Source organism: Epinephelus fuscoguttatus, linkage group LG14, assembly GCF_011397635.1.
Source record: "Epinephelus fuscoguttatus linkage group LG14, E.fuscoguttatus.final_Chr_v1".
Classification (NCBI taxonomy): Eukaryota; Metazoa; Chordata; class Actinopteri; order Perciformes; family Serranidae; genus Epinephelus; species Epinephelus fuscoguttatus.
Window position 1 is genome coordinate 572,739 of NC_064765.1, and position 25,976 is coordinate 598,714.

General features: G+C 45.8%; 1 protein-coding gene across 7 annotated transcripts in view; it reads right to left on the bottom strand.

The window, feature by feature from the left end:
• The window catches only part of fgfr3 (fibroblast growth factor receptor 3), a 97,168-nt gene that overhangs the window by 4,916 nt on the left and 66,276 nt on the right, over positions 1-25,976 (bottom strand). For 2 of the 7 annotated variants that reach the window (XM_049596105.1, XM_049596099.1), the window contains exons 6-15: positions 20,685-20,808; positions 20,369-20,559; positions 11,765-11,909; positions 11,009-11,184; positions 5,806-5,954; positions 5,392-5,513; positions 3,942-4,052; positions 3,665-3,855; positions 1,868-1,990; positions 1,370-1,440 (exon numbers count right to left, since the gene is read on the bottom strand). In XM_049596105.1, the coding sequence (XP_049452062.1) occupies positions 1,370-1,440; positions 1,868-1,990; positions 3,665-3,855; positions 3,942-4,052; positions 5,392-5,513; positions 5,806-5,954; positions 11,009-11,184; positions 11,765-11,909; positions 20,369-20,559; positions 20,685-20,808 (1,403 nt within the window). Of the gene's footprint in view, positions 1-1,369; positions 1,441-1,867; positions 1,991-3,664; positions 3,856-3,941; positions 4,053-5,391; positions 5,514-5,805; positions 5,955-11,008; positions 11,185-11,764; positions 11,910-14,383; positions 14,529-20,368; positions 20,560-20,684; positions 20,809-25,976 lie in introns of all 7 variants that reach the window. The other 5 variants (XM_049596106.1, XM_049596100.1, XM_049596102.1 and 2 more) reach the window with 4 other exon arrangements.

Here is a 25,976-nt window from a genome sequence, read left to right on the forward strand (position 1 = left end):
AGTCCAAATCCTTCTCACACCAAGCACAGATCTTCATCCTAATAATCTGCACAGAGCTGATTTAGAGGGTTTGTCTGGACGCTGTGGAACATTTGTGCAGAGGGAAAATATTTGGATGCCACTTTGGAGAGTTAAAGGATTCATCTGCCCTCAGTGACTCTGGCATCTGAATCCACTGACCTCAGGTCTGAATTCACAGGTCGATCAGGATGTGATGGTGCAGATTGTTTGTCTGCCTGAGCACCGTGTGCAGCAGCAGCAGCAGCAGCAGCAGCTCACTAACAGTCCAACACAAATGGCTCCCTGCGTGTCATCTCAGCCAGCTCTGCCTTTGGAGAGCTGCAGGAGCTGTGATGCCAGTTTTGCCGTGTGAGCTGCTGCTGCTGCACAACTTCCCTGACGTGACGTCGTCCTCTCCGGCTCTGGCTCTCTGCTTCTTGTTTGACTGTGTGACAGAGTAGTGTTTTAATTGTCCCCCGTCTGTTTCAGCGTAACGTGTTTCAGTGAAAACCATCACAGGTCAGAGGTCACAGTCCCCCAGGGCGCGTGAGAGTAAGCTGGCTGCGGAGCGACTACTGTATGAAGGGAGGAGGAGGAGGAGGAGGAGGAGGAGGTTTGGCGGGAGGATCGGCTCTGTAATCCAGACCTGCTGAAATAACAGAGCCGGCTGATTCTCTTCTCGGCTTGTTCCCAGTCTGGTGTAATCACACGGCGAGCCAGTGTTGACAGGGGCCCGTGTTTGGCTTGGACGGCTGTGCTGGGGACACAGCGTCTGGCTGCGACGGGTGGCGGGGGACCAGGAGCAGTTTGGGGGGGCTCAGCTACCGAAACACAGATTGACTTTGTGACCTCCTCTCCTCAACTCCCCTCTCTGCTCCTGATGGGAGCCATCAGAGGCTTTAAAGGTGAGTGTGTCTGCGGCGGACATGTTGTGTAACCCCCCCCCAGGGAACACCTGGCGTTAAATCCACTGACCCTTTTATCGCCGTCTGTTCTGGGGCAGATTGGCTTCATAGCACCTGATAAACCCTCTTATCTCCGTCTGTTCTTGGATCTACGTTCAAAAAACAGCACTGAGTGGAGGAGGCTCGTTGTGTTTCTGTCTCTGTGATGTCGCGTTGGGAGATTAAAGAACAAACGCGGCGAGGAATGTGGCGCCGCCGATACACAAGAAGCTCAGGATTACAGAGTGAGTGCAGATGACAGCGAGCGCTAAGGGAACGCTACCATTCCACATTCACACGCACAAACTCAGCGTTTGATGCTAACACGCTCAGTCACGATATTTCAACACCCGGATTCCTCCGGTGAACGGCGGCTCCACATGAGCGGGCAGCTGGCATGTGACGGTGCGTTTGTGCAAACTCACACATCGCTCTGGTGCGTGTAGACCCGGTCGAACAGAGCCTCCGGAGCCATCCATTTCACAGGCAGACGACCCTGCAACAACAGACAGGAACAACACACGGCTTCAGTCAGCAGAACCTCTCTGTCCACAGCAGACAGTCGGCCTCGTCTCGCCATCGCTGTCCGAGTCCTTCACCTGCAGCTGACCTGTCTCCTCATAAGACACTTTAGTTCAGCAGGTGCAAAGTGTTTACGTCTGATTCTGATTAAAATGACTCTGAAGCTTCACCTGCTCAGAAACTCAAATAAACACAAGAAGTTTGTGCTCTAGAGATCACAGAAAATACATGTTTGTTTCTTTTCTTTCTCTGGAGTGTAAAAATCTCCTGGAAGGTCGAACTCATCTGAACACTGCTGTGGAATCTGTTCAGGTTATTCTCTCACAGAGCATCTCAAGTGAAGGATATCGTCCTTGCTCTGACACAACGAGTCAATACTGTGTTCACAGAGCGAGACTCACGTTGGTGGTCTTTTTGTAGTAGTCTATATTGTGCACGTCTCTGGCGAGACCGAAGTCGGCGATCTTCATAACGTTGTCCTCTGTCACAAGGACGTTTCTGGCTGCCAGGTCTCTGTGGATACACTGAGGGGACAGGAACAATGGATCAGACACAACAAACTGCACACACACACACACACACATACACACACACACACTTGTACACTGATGCACTGCAGGCCAACAGCTTTCATTTACCATCGTCTGACTTTATCACCTCCAGCACATCCTTCAGACTTACTCCACAATATGAGCTAACCTCAAAGGTGTACTGTGCTGGATTTCACTGAGCAAACAAACAAACAAACAAACAAACAAAAACAACACATTTGGACTCATACAGCAACAATCTCTCTCTCTCTCTCTGTCAGTGTGTACCTATCTACAAAAGCCTGTCGACCCAGCACAGTGACAGTAACAGGTGAGTTAGTAGCTGCACGATCCCAGAGGAAACTAATAAAATTGCAGACACAGCACCAAAACAACCTAAACACGGTGAGGAGAGACGCCGAGTGGACAAAGCTCGTTCCAAATTGAAGGTGAATCAGTGGTTGGCGTTTACTTTCTCCTTCACTGGCGAGCACTGCAGGAGAGGAGCGACGGGGATGAAGAGCGGTGCACAGTCAGTCTGTTTCCTGTTAGCTTGCTAACGCATCAGCTTCTCTATTAAAACTAATGGAAGGTTCCCACAGTGGTGCAGTGGCTCTCTGTGTGCAGTGTCGGGGGAGGGGCCACGTCTGAATCTTGTGTGACACGTCATTTCTCCACGGTGAAGATTTAAAACCTGATTAACTGTAGCTACAACACTGATCCTTTGTGTTAGCTAACCTATCAGGCTGCACTCACTAATGTTTTATGTTTTACAATAGAAAGTAACGCACCCAAGTTCACACATATCACACATATTGTGAAAGGCTGCGATCATGTGACCAATGAGCTGACGGCAGTAAATAAGGAAACAGCCCTGAGTGCTTGGATGGGACTTTCCCCTGGAGTCACGTGTTCAGATCTGTGTGAACTCTGAGCCATTTTAAGGCTCGCCATGTTTCTGTTCCTGAACCTGACCTTCATAATTTAACGTTAATTACGTAGCTGTATGTTAAGGACCTAACGTCATTCACGGGGCAAACATTTGTAGGATATCATACAAACTGTTCTGTGAGAATATGTTGAACCTACGGTGCGTTCAATGAGCCCTGGCAACACAGAATCCAAAAGGCTTCAAATGACGTCACCAGCACATCCAGAATATTATTTACAGTCTGCGCTGTGGACCTGATATCAGCTGGTGCTGCTGACAATAACTAACTTGGCTACAACTGGTTTACTAACAACATCTTGGTCGACTCAGGTGTGACATCACTCAGGTGTGACATCACTCAGACATCAGCTCAGACTTCTGACTTGTGAGGTGAGCGGAGGACAGCGCTCAGTCCTCATTCTAATTCTGTCCATAAACCTGAAAAATAAACCTTGAAATAACTGAAAAGGTCAAACTATGATTTGATTTCTGTTCAAACTGAGGCTGAAAGAAATGATCTTAAATGATATTTACTGCATTTAACTGTCCGACGTGTCAAAACATACTGCCTGATTTCACGATTGTCGAGGTGGGTTAATAATAATGATAATAATAATAATTAGTTGAAGCTGTGAGGACTTTTCCTCCACACACACACACACACACACACACACAGGCTCAGCTCGGTGAAACAACATTAGCATATCAGCGTTAGCGACAGTGTCATGGCGGCTGACCTTCTGCGAGGCGAGGTACTCCATGCCTCGGGCCACCTGGTAGGCACATGACACCAGGTCTTTGAAGGTGAGCTGCTCGTCGGGGATTTTGCAGGTGTCGAAGGAGTAGTCCATGCCTGGTGGCCGCCGCGCCCGCAGGTACTCCCTCAGGTTACCTTTGGAGGCGTATTCCACCAGGACGTACAGAGGACCTGCGAGCAGCAGAGCACACGGTCACTTTCAGGACACAGTTAGTTACCGTGTCGATTGTCTCTGCTGTAATGCAGCGCTGCCTCACCGTCCTGCGTGCACGCTCCCAGCAGGTTGATGATGTTTTTGTGTTTCCCAATCATCTTCATCATCTCCATCTCTGACACCAGGTCTGACAGATCTTTATCCGTGGCGTCATCTGAGACAACAAAAGAGAAGGAAGAACAAACCGTAGTAAACATCCAGAGACAGAAACAGATACACAGAGAGCTGAGTCTGAGGCAGAGAGAACGCAGAGGACGCAGAGGACAGAGAGGACGCAGAGGACGGAGAGGACGGAGAGGACAGAGAGGACGCAGAGGACACAGAGGACGCAGAGGACACAGAGGACATAGAGGACGGAGAGGACAGAGAGGACAGAGAGGACAGAGAGGGCGCAGAGGACACAGAGGACGCAGAGGACACAGAGGACACAGAGGACGCAGAGGACACAGAGGACGCAGAGGACATAGAGGACGGAGAGGACAGAGAGGACAGAGAGGACAGAGAGGGCGCAGAGGACACAGAGGACGCAGAGGACACAGAGGACGCAGAGGACAGAGAGGACAGAGAGGACACAGAGGATGCAGAGGACACAGAGGACGCAGAGGACACAGAGGACGCAGAGGACGGAGAGGACGGAGAGGACGGAGAGGACAGAGAGGACAGAGAGGACAGAGAGGGCGCAGAGGACACAGAGGACGCAGAGGACACAGAGGACGCAGAGGACAGAGAGGACAGAGAGGACAGAGAGAACGCAGAGGACGCAGAGGACAGAGAGGACGCAGAGGACGGAGAGGACGGAGAGGACAGAGAGGACGCAGAGGACACAGAGGACGCAGAGGACACAGAGGACACAGAGGACGCAGAGGACACAGAGGACGCAGAGGACATAGAGGACGGAGAGGACAGAGAGGACAGAGAGGACAGAGAGGGCGCAGAGGACACAGAGGACGCAGAGGACACAGAGGACGCAGAGGACAGAGAGGACAGAGAGGACACAGAGGATGCAGAGGACACAGAGGACGCAGAGGACATAGAGGACGGAGAGGGCGCAGAGGACGGAGAGGACGGAGAGGACAGAGAGGACAGAGAGGACAGAGAGGGCGCAGAGGACACAGAGGACGCAGAGGACACAGAGGACGCAGAGGACAGAGAGGACAGAGAGGACAGAGAGGACACAGAGGATGCAGAGGACACAGAGGACGCAGAGGACATAGAGGACGGAGAGGACATAGAGGACGCAGAGGACAGAGAGGACGGAGAGGACATAGAGGACGCAGAGGACATAGAGGACGCAGAGGACAGAGAGGACGGAGAGGACGCAGAGGAGAGAGAGGACAGAGAGGACAAAGATGACGGAGAGAATGGAGAGGGCACAGAGGACTGAGACAGACAAAGCGACTCTGTGTGCAGGAGTCAAACACAGACACAGTTCAGCTGATGTCCTTCAGGACATGTCAGAGCACAGCTCAAGGTGCAGAACAACAATCACTAACCTTTCAGCATTTTCACAGCAACAGTCAGCGGCTTGTTGGGCTTCTCCTTGTCAATGCCGATGGCCTCGGCCATCACCACCTGACCGAAGCAGCCCTCGCCCAGAGGTTTACCCAGAGTCAGCCTGAAACACACACACAGCTCACAGTTTAGCTGCAGGCAGGGCTGAGGGAGGGTTTTTAAATTCATCTCTACAGTTCTGAACGAGGCTGATTTGTAGCGAGGAGGAAGGCGTCACTGTGACCTTGATGTATCAACGGCTCGCATGTTTTTACACACAGAGCGCTACAAGGACAGCGGCGCCCGATCTGTCGACTCTCAGATATGTTTCCTGACAGCGTGAAAGAAGCCTCAGCGCACCATGTTTCCTGTCTGACAGACGTCTGACTGGAGACGTGCGGAGGTGCTTCTCTTACCGTGTGCGAGGGAACTCCCATTTGGGGTCGGAGGGCAGCTCCAGCTCCGAGACGTTGGCGAGCATCGGGCCGTCGCTGGATGACAGGCGGGCGATCCGGACCAGCGGGGTGTTGGAGTTCATGGAGGAGTTGGAATCCAAAGACACCTGCTTGGGTGCAAAAACAAACTGTTATAGACTCTGAAAAGGACGGAGTGATGAGTGTCTAAAGAAGGAAACAGAGGAAGGACGTCTAACGTGACCTTTGACCCAACACTGAAGGTTTTAACACAGCATCTCACACCTACCAGAAACTGCAAGACTTTGAAAAACACTTAAGGATTCAAATGTCGCATCGTCTCACATTTAGAGACAGTGTGAGACGATGCAACAGTGAGATCCCATTTCCTGCTCCTGGTGGAAAATATGGCACCAAACTCCCTTTAAGAAATACCACATTAACAATTCCTTACCAAAACACAGAACCGTAGAAACACCAGATAAAAGGCGTCACGTGTCGACAGTGTTCTTGTTAATTCGGCATCAATATAATCCATGAAGATAAACTGTGTTTAATACAAACTTTACATTTTGGATTTTGTCGCCTCGACTCTACGAGCCTCAGTTGGAGAGAAGAACTGTTTTAAACATTCAGATTAATCAGGGCTGATTGGAGGATCAGACACAGACTCTTGTTCACTTCAGAGAACTGAGACCGGGTGTCCCCTCCATCTTTACTGTCGACCTGGTTTGCTGCTTCCTGGTTGGTGCTGCAGAGAGCGCTGCTATTGGCTGTTTCACAATGATCACGTCACTGATCTGCAGTATTGCCAAGAGCCAAGACTTATTCACTGTTGAATCAACAATGATTTCTCAATGTTGATCCATAAACTTTAAATGTTGTTTAAAAAATTGTTTCAACGTTGAAACAGATCTTTCTGAAATTTCAGTGTTCAGTTATAAGAATTTTGTTAACCTTTTCACAACCATCAGAATTAAACGTTAGAACAACAGCTGACATTATTTCAACCACATTTCAACGTTGGAGGTCGGTCGTGTGTCAGCTGGGTCATATTAAACATGTTTAATTTTGTGGTGAAGTTGCGATGAGAAAAAGACTTCAGGCAGCTCTGACTGAGTTTTACCACCACGTTACATCAAGAGGTCGAGATCACGAGAGCCAACGACCGACTGAGGCCAGACTCTCAGGATTTTATTGCAACACTGGAAATTTAACTACCGACTTTACTCTGAGTTCTTACCTTGATTGAGAAGTTAGAATTTAATCTTCGACTCAGAGAGAAGAAAACTAAAAGCTTCATCAGTGAGTGATGTTTAACTTGTTTAAAACATCATCATTCACACAATTCTCACTTTATATTAAAATATGTTTTGTAATTATCTTCTTTCACAAGTGTTGAAGAGTCTCAGAGAAACTAAACTCACCTCACATCACTGGCAGAAACATTTTTCACGTGCTAGTCTGATTAGACATGTTAAAGACGAGGCTGACGACTGTAAAACTGTAAAACTGTAAATATAATGAATCATCTGTGACTGAATGTTGAAGCTCTGGTTTGTACAACGAGCTGAACAATTCACACATGAACACAAATAATCCATTTCTGGGATTTTTGGACTTGTTGATGTAAAAACAAGGTTTAAGGACGGCGTCAGTGATTGAACGACCTCACGATACGACACACTGCAGCATCACACATCTCAGGAGTGATGTCAGCGCTCTCTGAGAAACAGGCGGGCCGGTGACACCAGCAGTGACTTTAACAAACAGCCGGCTTGTGGCTGTGCGCAGGAGGAAGCAGGCGGTAACAAAGACGAATGAAGGAGGGAGCAGAGGTGGGCGCTCGCGTGGCGAGGTGGGATGGACGTCTCTATCCATCAGTGGGCTCCATTTCCAGACTGGCGGTCGTGCCGCTGAGCCCGCAGGCTCGACATCCTCCCACCCACCATTTATCTGAGTGCCAGGGGAGCTGACGGCTCCGACCCGGCCTCTGATGAATCTGTTTGTGTCAGAGTCGCCGGCTCGGCCCCTTCAGGTGGGGTCCTCAAACAAAAATGGCCACTTAACAGACTTCCCTCCTGAACATCTCCTCTGGAGCAAAATGAGAAAAATGCTGAGAAGCTTCAAAAAAAAAAAAAAAGAAACGGCCTCGACCACAATTTCAGAGGCATGAAAAGTAATATCTGATAGAACATGCCAAGGGCTTTATGGGAGATTTACTCAGAGTTATGAAAAAGAAAGGAGAGAACCTGGAGATTAGCTTTATAAAAACCAAGCAAAGATTACAGAAAAATGCAATAAGACCTCTCCCTGCACGACCTTATAAGAGCATGAAGGTAAAAGATTAGGCGCCACAATTAGAGCATCATTCAGACGAGCAGTGTTCCTCCTGATTTAACCCAACAAGGCTGCTTTTATGTAACCAGGACTAATTATGAAAATACATCATTGTACAACCATTCAGGCTAAATCCTGCCTTTGGTTTCCAAAGTCATGAGTTTGTTCTCCAGGAACTGAATTATGGCCGTCGTCAGGAAGAGTTTTCCTTTCTAAAAGTGCATCTTTCTGTATTTTGAGCAGCACAACCCTTCAATTATGGAGCTGGGAATCTGGAGCTGGCTCAGAGCGACCACACGGCGGCTGCAGGAATCCAGCAGGGCGGCTGCAGGAGTCCAGCAGGGCGGGGCAGGACGCACACACTCATCTGCATTTTACACATCATCTTTATATCCACAGAGCCGTCACAGGATGAACAGAGTGACATTCTGCTCTGCTCTGCTCAGAGACGTTTTGAGACAGAGGGGTAACAAGAACAGAAGCAGAGCTCAGGAGCTACGATCGAAGTCTTTTCACTGAACAGACGAGGATTTCAATTAGTGAGCAGACGGAGAGCCTGCAGACAGATCTCTGGCCTGACCTGCTCTGAGCTTTTCTCCTGACTTGGACGCGTCTGATTCTCATTTCTGTTTTGACTCCGACTCGTCTTCATCGAACCGCTGATGGATGTTGACTCAACTCTTGTCTCCTGACTGTCAGCAGAGCACAACCCTGCTGAACAGTCTCACTGAAAAACATCTTTTCTACCACTCAAACCAGAACTCACACTATGAGTGAAATTGATTTCTTTATCTGGCAATCACACATGTAAAGGGACAGTTCACCCCAGAATCAAAGAGAAACACATTTCTCCTCTTATTTGTAGTGCTACATGTCAGTCTGGATAGTTGTGGTGTTGGAGATATCGGCTGTACAGATGTCTGCCTTCTCTCCAGAATAGTGCAACCAGTGCATCTATAGCCCTGAGCTCACTGAGCCGGTATCAGGTCTATTCATGATAATACAGCAGAGTCCTGAGCTCAAATTATAACCAACCCCAACCTAATCAAGAAGTGTTTGTTTCCATATCTTAATACTCAGCCGACACATGTGAGAACATTATCAATCTCCTCATCTTAAACTCTGCAAGAAAGCAAATACACAAATTTCTCAAAGTGTAGAACTTTTCTTTTCATCCTTGAGATTCAGCTTATTTCCTGTTTTGGTTCGGAGCACATTTGATTCATCTCGTCCTGCTCTGTTTTCTGTCTGAACTCTGTCTTGGATCTGACTCGGACTCGACGGAGGTGCGTCTTGAACGTGGTAGCTGAGAGATGATGAGGTGAAGAGCTGTGCGGGCTGCAGGCTGCAGGCTGCAGGCTGCAGGCTGCGGCAGCGACGACGCAGCTGCTCCACTTTATGTTTCTCTCCCAACAGTTGAGGGGTGAGTGTGCGTTACACAGAGTGAAATCTAAAACTCACACTGACAGTCACAGGAGAACATAAATATCCCTGAGCTGAACCTGCTCCAAGATAAATGTGAACACATGTCAGCAGTGTGATGCCTTCCAGCGTCCAAGCGACGTCATCAAAACAGCAGGACACACAGACGCACAATAACCTTGGCTACTGATTCACACTGTGTGAGTCTCGTCCTGCGAGCAGCTCGTCTCTTAATGTTACAGACAGATATCGTAAATAAAAACTCCTCTGCAGGTTCCTGTCTCTGTGGCTCTGATGCAGATAAATGACTCTGTTTTTCCACGATGCTCTGACACTCAGGGAGCTTCCCTCTCTTAACATCCTTACTGCTTTCTGCACTGTTGAGGCTGTTTTTCAAAATTATTCTGCTGCAGTTTAGTTTGGAGAAAAAAAGTTTCTGATATGTCGTGTTTTTATTAAGACAATGTGGGACTTCTCTCCCAAACTCACTGTGTCTGGAATTCACACTGGAAATTCAGTGTTTTCCCAGGAAACTCAGCGATATCTCTGAAGCCAACTAAGTGCTGAACAGTTGTGGCAACAGTAGCTCACAGATTTCCAGGGTTGAGAAAAGAACTTCGATTAAGGTTGCAACTGTATGAGATTTTCACGCTACATTACCGTCTCAGAAAATACTGCAGTAAATGGTATTACACATTTATTATTATCAGTTACGATGATCTTTAAAGAAATGACAACAGATTGTTTTTAAAAAAAAAATGTACACAATATTATCACTGTCAATTTTATACTGCTGCAACCACAGTGATGATCAAATTATGTCATTATAGGAGTACAGAGTGCCGATTTATGCTAAATCTATCAGTGCCAACTGTCGGTACATGAAAGCACATCTGGGCTGCAAAGTGCCCTGCAGCCCGGAAGACAGCAACAGAGCTCATCAACCAGCAACAGAGCTCATCAGCCAGCAACAGAGCTCATCGGCCAGCAACAGAGCTCATCGGCCACGCCATCAGCTGCTCCATCAGCCGCTCCATCTGTGCAGCGCTGATCTGCTGCAAAACCTTTGCATCTGGATCATTTTCTTTTCTACATTATTTTGTTATTCTGTTCGGCCTGCAGATGACAAGCAATGAGCTCTTTTCTCTCCATTGTGGGAGATTTATGTTTTTGCTGTCTGATAATGTTTGTGTTTGTGTCTGGATGATACTTCTGTGTTGTGCGTTTGGATGATGGATGACGAGAGGTTAACACACCAGAGTGTTTTCTAGCATTTCATGAGATATTTTAATTCAGCTTTGTGGAAAAAATAAAATCAGATTGCTCCATAATTCAAACTCCATCATGTTGGACCAAAGTTTTCTGCCCTGAGCTAACAGCTGACCAGACAGAGAGAGAAAGAGGGAAAAGTGTTGATACGAATCTTGTATCTACTTTCTGTTACCTGTCTCTTGAGGGGGAACTTTGACAGTTTCTGCACGGGCGGCGTGGGCAGCGTCTTCTGCGTCGTCATCCTCATACGACAAAGGACGACAATGACCACGGCGAGGATGAAGAGCACGCAGCCCGTCACGTAGATGAGGATATCGGCGTAGTAATCCTCCTTCTCTGGGCTCACTGCTTTGGGAGGAGGGACGTCAGTCAAAATACAACATATCATTAATTCATAATTTATTTTCACATCAGATCTCAGCAGAAATATTTCTTCTGAATAATTAAACACAAATGTTGCTTTGCTCAGCGCCACATTTCACCCCAGCAGATTCTTTTCTTTGGAAGAAGGTCTATAAATCAGAAACAGATCAGGAAGTAATCAGCTTGTAGTTTTATCCTGCAGCAGGTAATTGCACCTGTGATATGCTGCTCCCCAGGGAGGTAATTATTGTGTTGAACACCCAACACAAAAAAGTTTTTAAATTGCCTCGTAGCCTTGAGACATTTAAACAGACGATCTGCTCTGATTAAAAAGCCTCTTTCTTTCAATGGAGGCTGGAGTGCACATTCGGCTCGTGCGATTACACAGAAGCAGCGCATTTAAAAGGTGTTAACAAGTGACAATCTGCGATAATGTACGATAATTAGGTTTGAAAATGAGCGTCAGAGGTCGCGGCACTCAGCAAAACAAACACAGTACAGTGACAGTCACAGTTTGATGGAGGTCATGGAGGACGTGGACGACAGAGACAAAAGAGGAATATACCTGGAAGCACCGTCAGCCAGGCAGAGTGATAAGAATAGCCGATAGAGTTTCCTGCCAGACAAGTGTACTCGCCCGCATCCTCAAAAGACACATTGGTCAAGGAGAGCACCTCTAGCTCCTTATCTGTGGTGTTAATACCTGCCGTCTGTGGAGGATGAGAGGGGGAACAGAAGGAGGAGGGAGGACAGAAAGAGGAGAGATATCATGAGCCCAAAGCTTCTTAGAGGAAACACCAAATACACCCTTGAGGAAAGGACAGGAGTGAGGATATGAAGGAGTCAGCGGTATTGTTTTCTTCTGCTGACAGCAGCTCCACCACCACCACCTGAAAACACCCAAGCAGCACCGTCACCACGCTGCGACAGAAGCCTACTGGTTCAATCTCAAACCACAAGTCGTGACAATTCAACACACCTTCGTCTTATCAAGTCTTTCAAACCTATTACATCCTGAAAGTGAAAAAGTCTGACATGACAGTGAGATTAATTTACAGGGGACAGACTGTGCTCATTCTCAGGTTGTACTTTTGGTTTCTAGCTGAACATGTTTTCATGATTTAATGTTCAGAAAACAAATTACTGTCGGACCGCCTGCTTTCACAAGGCACTCTGTTTTAGTACCCGTCTCTTTAAAACTCCTCCTTTTTTTGCCTACTCCTACCCTACTGTGCTGTGATTGGCTATTACTACTCACTCTGATTGGCTAGTGCATCAATGGTTAGTACTTGCCAATCACAGCACAGCAGTGTGGGACTAGGCTAGCTAATAACAAGCTTTGGAAAAAAAAACCCCACATCATTGCAGCCGTGGGAGCGACTGTAACAGAGGCTAGCTGCACTTTCTACCATTACAAATCATCAATCAAAGCTTCTAAACCAAAATCTTTACAACCGGTCATGTTCCAGCGCGAATGTGATCCAAAATCTGGGAGAAATTAACATCGGCAACCAAGATGACATGTTTCCCTGACGTTAGCATGTGGCTACATGTAGCAGTGTATGTACACTTGCAGTGTGATGTAATGAGCCTGGAGCAGATGACAGTATAAAGACATCCTTCACAAGCTGACTTTTAATTTTACATAAGTTTATTTCATTATTTGAAATTTTGGCCTCGTTTACTATAAACGTATATCATTATTACGACATATATATGACAGAAAATTAGCACAGTAGGTCCCCAGTAATCAGTTTCAAATCAGCCTGTTTCAAGAATTTGCTCGATTCAAGTACGGCAATCTGGTTTATTTTGTCTTGAAGATACTGCATTTATGTAGAATTAAACTAAAAATATTCTCACTGCAAAGTCAGATTTTATCACTTGTTTTGAAAGACCAGGACTCTGGTGCTCAGCTCGAGATAAAACTTGATAAGACACACGTTTTTGCAGCACAACATGTGAGTTTGAATTAAACCAGTGTGAAATTTACCTGTCACCAAAGCAAAGCAGATCCCTTCACCAGAAATGATGGCACCTTGCCGGTGTGCCGACAACATCAAATGTGGACAACGGGAAACTTTCATACTGTTTTGGACATTTCAAAAGATTGTGATGCTGTTAATTATAATATCTGAGCATCACACTTGGAGTTTAGGATGTTGTTCTAAAATGTTTCTTGGCTGTAGTATAGTCGTAGTAGAAGTAGAAGTATTTTTTTCTAGGAGTACCTCAAGGATCTATCCTGGATCCACTGCCTTTTTTTTTTTAAATAACTGGGGTGCCTCAAGGATCTATTCTGGGCCCATCGTTTTTAAGAAAAATAAATTCTAATGGACATGTTAATGATTCTTAAAGATCTTCTACCTTTTCGCATGAAGAGTTTAGTTCACTAATACAAGTTTTATTTAAACAATGATCCACATTTTTCAGTTGTTTGAGCCGAACAAACTTTTATTCAGTGTCAGTCAGTCAAAGACTGACTTTATAAAACCCCACAGACTTTATAAAACCCCACAGATTCAGCATGATTGCTTCTAAATAACCTTGAAATTGCTCAAAAAAGAGCATCAGTGAAGTTGAGGCTTTTCCTCTTTGACTAATGGCTGATGTGATGACCAGTGGGGGAGTTTCAAACCCAGTGTCTGATGTGGCTTGGTGGGGGGGTGGGCGACTCTCATTCCCGGGGCCTCAGTAATGAACAGTGACATCCAGACTGAGTCATGAATCAGAGTCCTGCTGCATGCTTTCATATAAAAGCACATTAATACAGCTGGAGAATGCACTCCCAGGCAAATCAATACTGCTCCGTGTGTGTGTGTGTGTGTGTGTGTGTGTGTGTGTGTGTGTGTGAGACGGTGGATTGTGGGAGGGTGAGGCTTTTGAAGTTGTCGCAGTAATTAAAGGTGTGATATTGTGTTTGTTATCGATCGGGGAGGAAGACAAAGTGGCACTGGGCATTAAAATGGATGATAGCTACGAGCTAACAGAGTGTGAGCATTTAAACTCAGCAGAGGAATATCTTTGTGTGTGTGTGTGTGTGTGTGTGTGTGTGTGGTCCTATTAGAAAGCCAGTGAGCTGATCAAACCCACAACCAGGAGGAGCCCCGCAGAGAGGATGAGGAAGAGGAGACACAGCAGAGGATCAGATGAAGGTGGCTGCGACCTGGAGCTCAGGATTTACCTGCTTTGTGTACCTTTAGCCAGAAAGCGTTTTCTGACTTGCCTACAAAGTTTGTGGCACGACACCAGTACTTCCCAGCATGCCTCTCTGTCACGTTGTACAGTTTCAACTTACTGTGGGCCTCAGTGTGTTTACTGACAACACTCTGTGGAGGGAACAGTGAGACGCACAGTGATGCCGTTACAGCCACTTCCTGTTACAACACATGTTCACAACATACATGCAAACACACACAAATACACTGCAAACATTTTACATTTGTGTCCGAGTCAACAAATGAGACGCAACTTATGAAACAGTGACCTTTAAAGGAGCAGATTATTTCTCAACTCAGCTAGCTGTTTCCAGGTTTTCATGCTGAGCTAAGCTAACGATAGCTCCAGCTATAATAACTGTCAGTCGCAGGAAGTGAAGCGTCACATTTACTCTGTTCAAGGTGCTCAAGTCATATTTCAAATAAACTGTATTTATAAGAGATCTCGACAGCTTTCTTTCATGTCACACACCTGGAGAATTTTCTTGTGCTGCAGACGTTGCCGTATTGTGTCGTGCACTGTGATTGGTAGTGTTACTGGTCTCTGTGTGTTACTGGTCTCTGGACTTTAGTAGCTTCTAAAGTCCAGTTCAGACCAAAGATTCACAATGAGACGAGTAGAAACTACTTACAATGCTCCGGTCTTCAACATGGTAATGCTGACTGTGTAGATGAATAAATCAAGTTAATCTCAGTGGAGTGGGCGGAGTCAAAGGTCTGGACCCAAGAAACCTCAAATACCTCGTACAAACCCAATATATAAATGCAGAACTTATACTTGTAACTGATTACTTTGACACAGGCCGACAAGTGTTGGTAATTTAAATGGAAACACACACACACACATGCAGAGAAGCAGGCTGTCTGTGAGATTAAACCTGTAGGATCATAAACACACACACACACACACGTACGTTTCATACACACAGTAACACAAACTGTCTATCTGTAGATTAAAGGCATTACAGTACGTCAATCATCCTAAAGTGTGTGTGTGCTGCGTGCATAAACACACACACACACACACACACACACACACACACACAGGCTGTGACGGCTCTCCAGCAGAGAAACTGCGGATGAATAATTAAACGGGCAAAGCACATAAAGGAGAAAACATATCATGTTTTATGGCGCTTAATGAACATCCAGGGCTCGGCTCCAGACGCCCCCCCCACGCCACAGCGACTCGCTCATCGTTAACTTTTTTTTTCCAGGCATCAAAAGAGCGATTCAGGCATTTCTTAAAAAAAGAGATCTTGCATGACCCCCCCCCCCCCCCCCCCCAGCTGTGTTTAACTCCTACAGTTTATATACCACACATGAGATGTCGCAGAGGCTGAAGGAACTGTGGTAGGGCCACAGACACACACACACACACACACACACACACATCTCTGTAAATACTGTTTCAATTATGTGGTAGTCGAAAATAGAGCGTGGAGCCGCGGTCTGGGCTGACAGGCTTTCTTCTCCCCCCTCTTCTCTTTCTGTTGGCCCGTCTCTCTCCTCCTCTCCCTCCCTCCTTAATCTCTCCATCTTACTCCTTTTTCTCTCTGACTGTCACCTCCTCCTCCTCCTCCTCCTTCTCCTCCTCCTCTCCCTCTGTATCTGACACACACCTCGTTACTGAAATCTGCTGGAACGTTCACAGATCGGCCTCGTGTTTCACTCTTCAGTCCAACAGATCGAGAAACATTTCTGTGACACCTCCAACAACAGTAAGAGATTCTCACGGTGTGATGATAAACATCTCACGGTATCACAGAGTCTTATTTGAACAAATGTTTTATTACTATGACTGAAACCTGAAACCATTGTGTTGCTGGAAGTCTGTGTAAGAAAACTCAAAATAAAGCTGAGTTATTTTCAGTATCGTAGATAAACAAATGTACGCTGTATGATAATCTTTATATCACCTTGTCACCTGCTTATCTCTGCAGCCCCCCAGTGCAGTTACATTAATGTGAGAGCTACAGCATGCAAAGGGTTAAATAATCAGAGGGAGACATTAAAGGGGCGTCTCGTTCTCTCTTCTTGTAATAAATTATTTAATTATCACTCATTACACACAAAGAAAAAAACATTGTTCCAGGCAGTGTGACGAATCATCAGATGCTGTGAATGAGCCACTTTTAAAGTTAGTTCAACATTTAATCAGTGAACCTACAGCTGCAGGGAGGCTTTTATTTCACCTTCATGTCCGGTACTGATGCTGTACCAACACTGTGTGTGGATGCTTACCCTGCGCTGTAACCTGACGAGCACCTCCTCACATATGTGACGACACGCTGCAGCGACGCAGACCTGCAAACTGTTTCCCTCAGTGGAAACAAAGATTTTATTTACTTTATTTCACGGCTAAGAAACAATAAGTTAAAGTCCTGGTGTGATTTATCCTGTAAAGTAAAGTCCACTAGCTGCCAGGCTAATTCATACAACTTGATCTGTTGCGATAATTAGGTTTGTATAAGACAGTTGTTTTGTCAGTGAGCTGTAATGGAGCTGAAGTTACCTTTGATAAAGGTTGCTTTGCTGTTGTCCCTGACTTCATATGAGCAGAGGAAATCTCTGCTAGCTGCTAGGCTAATTTATACAATGTAAAATGCCATAGGCTTGTGCTAATAATGTTAGCATGTTGTATTTGTGGGGAAACTGTGTCCAGATAAAGACAAGTGCTTGTGTCTGTGAAGCTTGTGAGTTAACTGAGCTGAATTGTGTCCTTTATTTTAAACCTGTTTTACGTGTTTGTTGAATCACTGCACAGAAACACAACGGGAAGGTTGCAGTGATACACTGGCGTTAAGGTTTACTGAGTCACAAGGTACGGAGTCCACAAGAACCCCAAAAACATTTAGTTAAAAGAACCAGAATTTATTAAACTAAGATTGACTCAGTGTGTGAGTCAGTTATGAAAGCCATGCAGGGACGTGTGTCAGGTGTGCTGCAGAGGTGCTGATGCAGGGTGGACGTCTGCCGTACGGACGGAGAGTGAAAACATGAGGCAGCTCTTACAGGCTGGAGGCCCAGGTGAGATTCATCAAGGTAACGACCCTCACATGTCAGGTGACTGCCTGATGAACATGAACACCCTCCGTCACAAAGCTGATGCACATTTGATTATCTATGATATTATTTTGGGAGACTTTACACAAACTTCATTAACAAAATGTTTCAGTAATAAAAGGTTTGTTCATTAACAGTACTCTGTTGTCTCTCCTGTGAGGATCATTCTCACTGGTGATGATATAAATTCTGTCAAACTGTGAAACCACAATATTTTCTGAGGTGGTTATCAAATCGTAAAGAATCTCATACTGCTGCAGCCCTGCTCAACACATAGGCACAGTAACTCTGACGCCAACTAGTGTTTTGAAGTGTATGAATGAGGTAACAATCTTCTTATCTCGCTCGGGACTAAAAAGAAAGACATTTGCACTGTTCAGCAGAATCCTAATAAATCCACTCTAATCATCAGACCTTCAGTTTCCCAGATTCTTACTCTGATGCCAACTGATGATGGTTAAAAATAAATTCTATTTTCTGTCCAACACATGATGAGAAGAAGAGGTTATCAGGCTGGTGAGAGGATCCATCAGTGAGGCGCTGAGTGTTCACAAAGGTAATTAATTAAATCTTTAAGTGTAAAATAATCCATCATATCACTGCTGCAGAGGAAGAGCTGAGACCCTCCTCTTCCTCTGCATCATCATTATATTACAACTGACTGCTGAATACAGTCGACCTCAGTCAGAAATCCATCACTCCAACACACACACACACACACACACACACACAGCTGCAGCGCTCCATGTGTCACTCTTCTTCTTCTTTTTCGTCTTTTGTTCACTCTCACTTTCTGTCTCTTCTGTCGTTTTAATTTCACCCCCCCCCCGCCCCCTCGCTCTCTCCCTCCCTCCATCTTTACCCACCGCTCCGTCACACACTCTCTCCCTCCCTGCTGACTTTGCCCTTCCTTGTGTTCCTCCACTCATTTTTTCCATGGCTTTTTTGGGTGCCTCTTCCCTCTTTCCTCTCTCCTCCTCCTCCTCAAACCACGCGACGCAGCACATCTGACGGCAGCGGCGGTTAACAGAGCCCCGTCTCTCTGCCTGCGTTGCCGCCACCACGGCAGTTAACTTAGTCCAAACCAGATGTTTGTTTTATTCCCTCGCTCTCGAAAGAGAGGCAGAAAAAAGAAAAGGGAGAGGCCAAATAAGAAAGCAAAAGGCTTTCTTGGCTTTTTTCGATGGGAGTCTTCCTCTCTTCACCCCAAATTTATATATAAAAAAGAAAACAGGCCTCTCAGTGGGTTAGGGTGTTGTCCTCCTCGCTGAGGAATGCTGTCGACTCTATTCCTGAACGCCATCGCTGCCTGGAGAGGTGATGAGACCTCCACCAGTTATTCTATAACCCTCCTGAGACCATCTGACACCTTCACCACGCTGTTTATCTAACACACACACACACACACACACACACACACACACACACACACACACAGGGAGCACCTGCAGATGCAAATGCAGCTCAGGTACACTCATTCTTTCACAGTCTTGCATGTTACCTGATGTATAATTGAAGAGTTCATTCCAGAACAAGTGAACAGGGCCACTCAGCAACAAGACAGATCATCAGCCAATCAAAGTTGGACCGCCGCCGCTGCTGCTGCAGCAGCACATACGAACTCCAAATGTCCAAACTGTGATCTTTAAGGTGGATTTATGCTTTTATCAGGGCGCTACTGTCTCATATAGTTGTGTTTGTTTTGTCTGCTGGCATTTTCTTTCCTCTCTCTGCCCTTTTTCTAATCGGACACAAAGTCAGAACGAAGTCCAGCATGTTTGAAATTCAATAAGTAAAGTTCAGGAGCAGATGCAGACACCTCGGGGCTGTGCACGCTGATCACATCAGATGTTGGAGATAATCATTAAAATAATCTGCTCTATCTGCAGTCAAGCCACACAAACAATCCTCAATATAAACCTTCACGTCGTCATCACAAAGTGAAAGAGTTGAACTCAAACTGATGACAGGTCCGTCTGCTGCTGTGGTCGTCTGTGGGTAAAATCCCAAATTAATAATAAACCAGTCTGTGTGAAGCTTTCACAGAGAGACAGAACAAAACAAGAACTGTCTTATCTTACGTATGACGCAGAGGACACAGCAGCAGAAGTTCATTCATCGATTAAGTGATTTCACACATATGACGCGAGTCACACAAAATATTCTAGCATTCAAGCTCGTGGGAGTGACACAGCGTGAATATGTGCATTGTGTTAAGAGTGAATGCGTGTGTGTGAAGTGCTGAATGTACGACAGGATAAATGAGACTTTGATGATGCAGCAGGAGTTCTGTGTAACTTCAGCTGATCAAGAATATAAGATATTGTTCTAGATTCTCTGTTAACGGTGCAAGAAAAACACAGTTTCTTTACAAATCCAAGGCACCTCACACACAGGGAGTCACTTCTACACAAATGGTGATTAATGTGAGTGAAATACTTCTTTAATAATAATTTAATGTCATGTAATCCTCCCTCAGGAGCTGCCAGTCATTGTTGAGGCTGACACTGGAATTAAGAGCCTCCTTAATCAGCTCCTGTCAGGGCCAACGTGGTGCTGAGGCCACGTCTGAGACCAGAAGCCTGGACTGTGATGTACAGAGATGTTATTGGGTTAATGAGCGACCCTCTTTGTATGCTGCAGTGTGAGGGGGGGGGGGGGCAGGTGAGTCTGTTCTATGCTCATAATCAAGGTGTAGTGTTCAATAAAATGAGCTCGTCAATTTTCCGCTGCAGTGAGAAGAGCCGTCGGCCCCTCGGACCCACCGACTGTAAAAACTCATTAACCCAGACACCTCGCAGAGAATCATTCGCAGCGAAACGATCTCAGGCTGAAATCGACTCCCGGCTGCTGAAACATCACAGACGTCAAACAGCAACACCCACCTTCAGGATGTCCACGTAGGGGGCGCCGTCGGCGCCATAGCGGCTGCCGTTGACCTCGATGTGTTTGAGCCACTGGATGTGCGGCTGGGCGTCGCTGTAAACCTTACAGTGGAACTCCACGTCGCTGCCCACCACCACCGTCTGATTGGCTGGCAGGCCGGCCTGGAGGATGGGCCTGTGGGGGGAGCGCTCTGAAAGAGACAGCGTGGAGTCGTGAGCATGGGTCATAGAACAGTCTTTGTAACATGGATGACTCAGGTGTGTGTTAACTTGTTCAGAGTTCACACAGAAGCTGAGGTGAGTGAATCCTGTTTACCCAGAACATCCAGCTGGTAGGTGTGGGAGATGGCGCCGTACTTGTTCTGCACCACACAGGTGTAGTTCCCCCGGTCTGACGGCACAGCGCTCTCCATCACCAGACTCCACTGCTGGTGTCTCAGCTGGAGGGAGCACAGGGAGGAGGAGGAGGAGGAGGAGGAGGAGGAGGAGAAGGAGGAAGAGGAGGAGGAGGAGGGGGAGGAGAGAACAGTCAGGATATGTTATTTCAACCTGTCCAAGATTGAGAGGATACTGAACCTATTTTCAAGGATCATATTTCAGCCTCTCACATTGTTTTCATGTTTTCCAATAAGAAATCCATATTCGTTCATATCCCACGTATTTTGAAAGGCTGCGATCATGTGACCAATGCGCAGTGACAAGGAGGCAGGAAGTGCTTGTATGGAGGCAGGTTGGGGAGGTGGTGGATGGGAGTCATGTGTTCAGATCTGTGTGAACTTTGAGTCATGTTAAGGTTCGTTCTCACCATGTTTCTGTTCCTAAATCAACCTCTGTGACTTTACGTTAAAGACATAACGTCACTGATGAGGCACAAATATGAAGGATATCATACAAACTGTTGTACATGCACTTTTCTTGGGATACCGTACGAACCGTTCAGTGAGAACAGGCGTCATATTGTCAGTGTATCTCCACTGATGAGCAGACTTGTGTGTTCTGTGTCTCCTCTCTGACTTTGTAGGTTTGTAGGTGGAACTCTGTTTTTGATTTCCTCAGCAGCAGTTTGTTGAGTTTGAGTAGTGAGATGTGGAACTGATCAATGTGTGGTCAGATCGATCAGAGCTGATCGATGGGTTAGAGGAGCAGCTGCTGCAGAGGTGAGTCAACTTTTAGATCTGAACCACAGGATGCACAGATACCATGAGAACATGGCCAGTTTAATCTACAGCAGGCTGGAAAATTGATGGACAGCAGTAAAATAAGAGCGCTGCTGTTCTAAGTTAAAGACTGTTGTGTTCCTATATGAATTAACAATTGGTGCAGTTTCACTTCCTGCTGCTCCGTCTGTGCACAGAGTCGCTCTGAGCTCTGAGACTGTGGTGCTCTGAATAACCAATCTGTATCTATACTCCAACAGCGCTCCCAGTGAGCGGTCAAGTACAAAATAACTGAGCATGTGTTTATCCTTTAGAACGATACAAGAACAATGTTTGAAGATTCACTGAACAGATGCAGATGAAACACTGTTCATTAAATGACACAGCTCAAACAGAAACTGACGCCTCGTTCACTAACAAACGAGCGCTGTGTCCTCTCCAGCAGCAGATCTCTTCCCTCGCTCCTTCCTTTGATGTCTCTGGCCTGAACCATCACAGAGCGGCCGGCGAGGTGAAACAGAGCGAGCTGTGTGCAGAGTGAGTTTACTGGAGGTGCAGCCCCTCTGAACAAACATTTAAACTGCTATTACCACTTTAACTTCTTTGTATTAATTGCAGGCTGGTTGATGAAGAGCAAACGTGATGAAGAGAAACCATCACTGACACTTGATGGGAACCAGTTGTGTTTGCCCACAGCATGACGTCCAGCTGGGATCAAAGGAATGATCAGGTGTGTGCTGCACACTCTGGGTCAAATGTTGAACTGTACTTTGTTGAGATGCAGGATTGTTGCACAACAGTGATGGATTTGACTCAGCATGCCACAGAGCTCCAGATGTTTCAGCAATCATTGCAACTAATTGATTATTTTCATAAGAGGGAGCTGAGCAAAGACTCTTGAAATCATTTTCTTCTCCGTCTGCACTCGGTACAGGCTGGCTTCTTTTTTTGCACCTCTGAAATTGGCTCCAGGGTGCCAGTCAGGAGCGATCCATCCCCGCAGAGTCCAAGGCTACATTTTGCGTAGTAATTTAAAGCATGTGTGTGGACGGCAGCGGCAGACAGATACTAAGTTGACAGATTCAGAAGCTGCTCAGAGGCAGAGTGAGCGGAGCGGCGCAGCATGGCGAGGCGAGAACAGAGAACCTGCTACGCATCGATAGGCAGAGTCTCCACGGGCCAAGAGGGGCGACCTCCGCAGCTTAAGTGGAAACATGCGGCGCAGACGCCGACGCTGTGCTCACTGCTGCGAGACAAGCGTGGAGTGAACTCCTGCGAGAGAGGTCAGAATTACTAAAGACGGGAGTGAGTGATGTCAACAAAGAGCCTTTTTCAGGGTGGAACACTTAACATCACCTGCGTAGGAAAATGTGCCGACCCGGAGAGGGCTTAGTGTTTTCACAAACGTTTAACCCCACGCGTGCAGGTAGGAGGCCAGCCATTCACAGGACGTATATATTAGTAGGTCGAGGATCTCCTCCCCTCCTCCTCCTCCTCCTCCTCCCCTCCTCCCTCTGTCTCACAGTATACACTCCTTGACTCTGTCTTGGAGGCGCATGCGGAAAATAATGTAACAGTGTAAATATTATGCCTGTGTGTGCTTTCTGCAGTTGCGTGGTAACATAGAGCAGCAGCCCGCTCTACGCTGGCAAATGGCTCCACCCCGTCTACCCCTCTCAGAGCTGGGGAGTCAAACTCAAGTCAATGGCTGCTCTCATGAGCAGATGAGTGACGCCTTCTGCTGCGGTCGCCGAGCTCCGAGCTCCGAGGAGGAGGAGGAGGAGGAGGAGGAGGAGGAGGGAAAAGAAAGAAAGAAGTGGCAACGCATGAGGAGGGAAGCTAAAAGGTGGTAAAATACGAGCTGAAGTTGCAGCTCAGAGGCCAAGACCACCAACAGAACCAGAACGAGGCTGCGATCTCAGTTATGATTTTATTTCAGTCTCCATTTCATAAATAGACCTCATTTGATCACAACATAAAGTCAGCGAGGGCTCCGTGCTTCTGCTGAGCTACTCAGACGTTTAATGCTTCTGATGCCACGACATCATTCAGTGTTACTTTCTTTCTTCATTTGTTCGGTCAGTAAATCTACTCGCCCTCTGAACAGTTGTTAACAGTTACAAACTACAACAAAGACTAAAGTTAACTGTCAGGAAACTGATCCTGTTTCTTCCTCATTGTTCTCAAACTTGTGTTCCACAGAGGCTGCAAGTTAGCCTTGACTACAAACCTGTCTGCAGCTTTGCATTTTACATATGAAGCAGCGTTTTATGCATCTGTCCTCGTCAAATATACAAGTCAATAAATAAATGTGTAGGAAGTGAGATGGCTCACTGCTTAGATACTTCCATCGTCAGGAAGAAAAAACATTTGTTGATTTGTTTTTGCCCCATCGAGTGACTGAGCTGCTGAATGTATGAGCGTGGGATTTTAATTGCCCAGTTGGCAAACAGGTAATCCTTATTGTTTTTACCTGACAGCTTCAGTTACTGCAGATTCTGATTATGTTCAGTTTGAAATGTTCGTGGCTGCTGTCAAAGAAAATGACGCATGTTTCCACTCTGAAAATCCCAGCGAAGTTTCAGCTCAATAACAGCTGTAATTATGATGTAATCTGTGGACGAGCGTGTAATCCTTTAATTTAATCTGTCGGCATGAAAATCAAACCAAACTGCAGATACCAGATTCAAACTGGGCAGATTTTAGTCTTATGTTTTATCTACGTATTTGAGGATTGTGATAATTTCACTATTTGATATTTTTTATTCAAATGAAAGTTTAAAAAGAACAAACTCTACGACACTTTGCCCCTCAGTGTCAGTGACGTATTTCTGATTGCCAAATCTTCACAATAACTATTTTTTAAATATTTTTTTGATGGTTTGCATTTAATATGTTTATTTTTATTAATTTAAAAATGAGATTATGTCACTTTTAAAAGAGGAAAATTTAACAACTTTTGCTTTCAAATGAAAAGTCGATTTATAAACAATACAGAAATACTCCTGACCAACTGTATTCACTCAGACACTTTGCTGTTACAGATAGAGCTGGGCGACATGGCCCTAAAATAATATCAGGATATTTTTGTGATAATGACATTCTTGACTATATGATGAATTACTAAAGAAAGTTCTTATTAATATAAGAAGATAGAACTGTAACAAAATCAGTGATGTATTTTTACAGTTTGCTTCAAATCCTCAGTAAAAACTAAAATGATCTCTCATTTCTTTAGTTTGTGAACAACCACAGTAACTCAGAGTCAGATTCTGTTACAATATTAATACTTCAACTAAATCACATTTAAACAAATGTCGCCTGGATCTACAAATATATAAATCATCTCTGATCATCAGGCTGTAACCTGAGACAGAATCACTGTGCTGCTGCCAGAGGAGCCGCTGAATGAGTTCCCTCTGAGCCGACGCCACACTTTATTCCACACTACTGAAGCTCCTCCTCTTTTTGGAACCACCAACGAGTCCATCATCATCATCTCGCTTTTCAGACATGCTTGTTGTTGCCGTGGGTAACAGTATGACAGCAATATGTCAACAAGTCAATGGATTTTTCATAAGATATTAAAGATGATACCAGTGTTATCATGAACGAGATGATATGACACATCTGTAGTTACAGCTCAACTTGGTTGTATGACAGTGGTGGCTGATAGTTAACGTGAAGCCGATCTGAACTGTGACCTCCTAACTGTCACTTCTAGGAACTTTCAGCAGAAGTTACATCGACTTAATTGAGGACTTTAATGCCACCGTTGTTAGTGTGAATACATGCAACAAACACTCAAACTGAATCTCCTGTTCTTTGTTAATTATTAACTCTGAGTGACGTTTCCTCTTTAAGTCTCGTCTGTCTGTCTCTCGGCACATTTAATTATTTTCCTCCTACATGCGGCTGCTGTTAGAGCGTGTTACTCTGGCTAACCTCTGGTGAACCTGCAGCATTAGTCCCCAAACGTGATAATCCCATCCATTCCAATCATGCCAGATTCCAAACAGAATTAAATTATTAAGGAGCTTACGTTCGAGTCATACGAGGCTTTAAAGGTTTTAGGGCTTTGGCTGTGGACCTACAGAAGGGCAGCAGCCATGGGAATGGACAGGCAGCTTCACACTGCAAAAAGTGTGTGTCCAACAGAGACATTAACGTCTTTATATGGAGGAGAGAGACGAGAGGAGGAGGTTTGGATTGGTGCTGAACTGAGACAAATAAAGTTATCAGCTTTATTCTGAGATATTTTTGCCGGCCTGACGGAGCCTGCCGTGGAGCACAGCGAGGTGACCTCACCCTATTGGCTGATTCTTCACCTCTTTAATCAAATCATAAACCACCAGCTTAATGGCTTCATAAAGAGAGAGACAGACATTTCTTGCAGTGTAGCAGTTGTCTGAGAAAACACAGGAAGCTCTGCTCCCTTTATAGTCCAAACC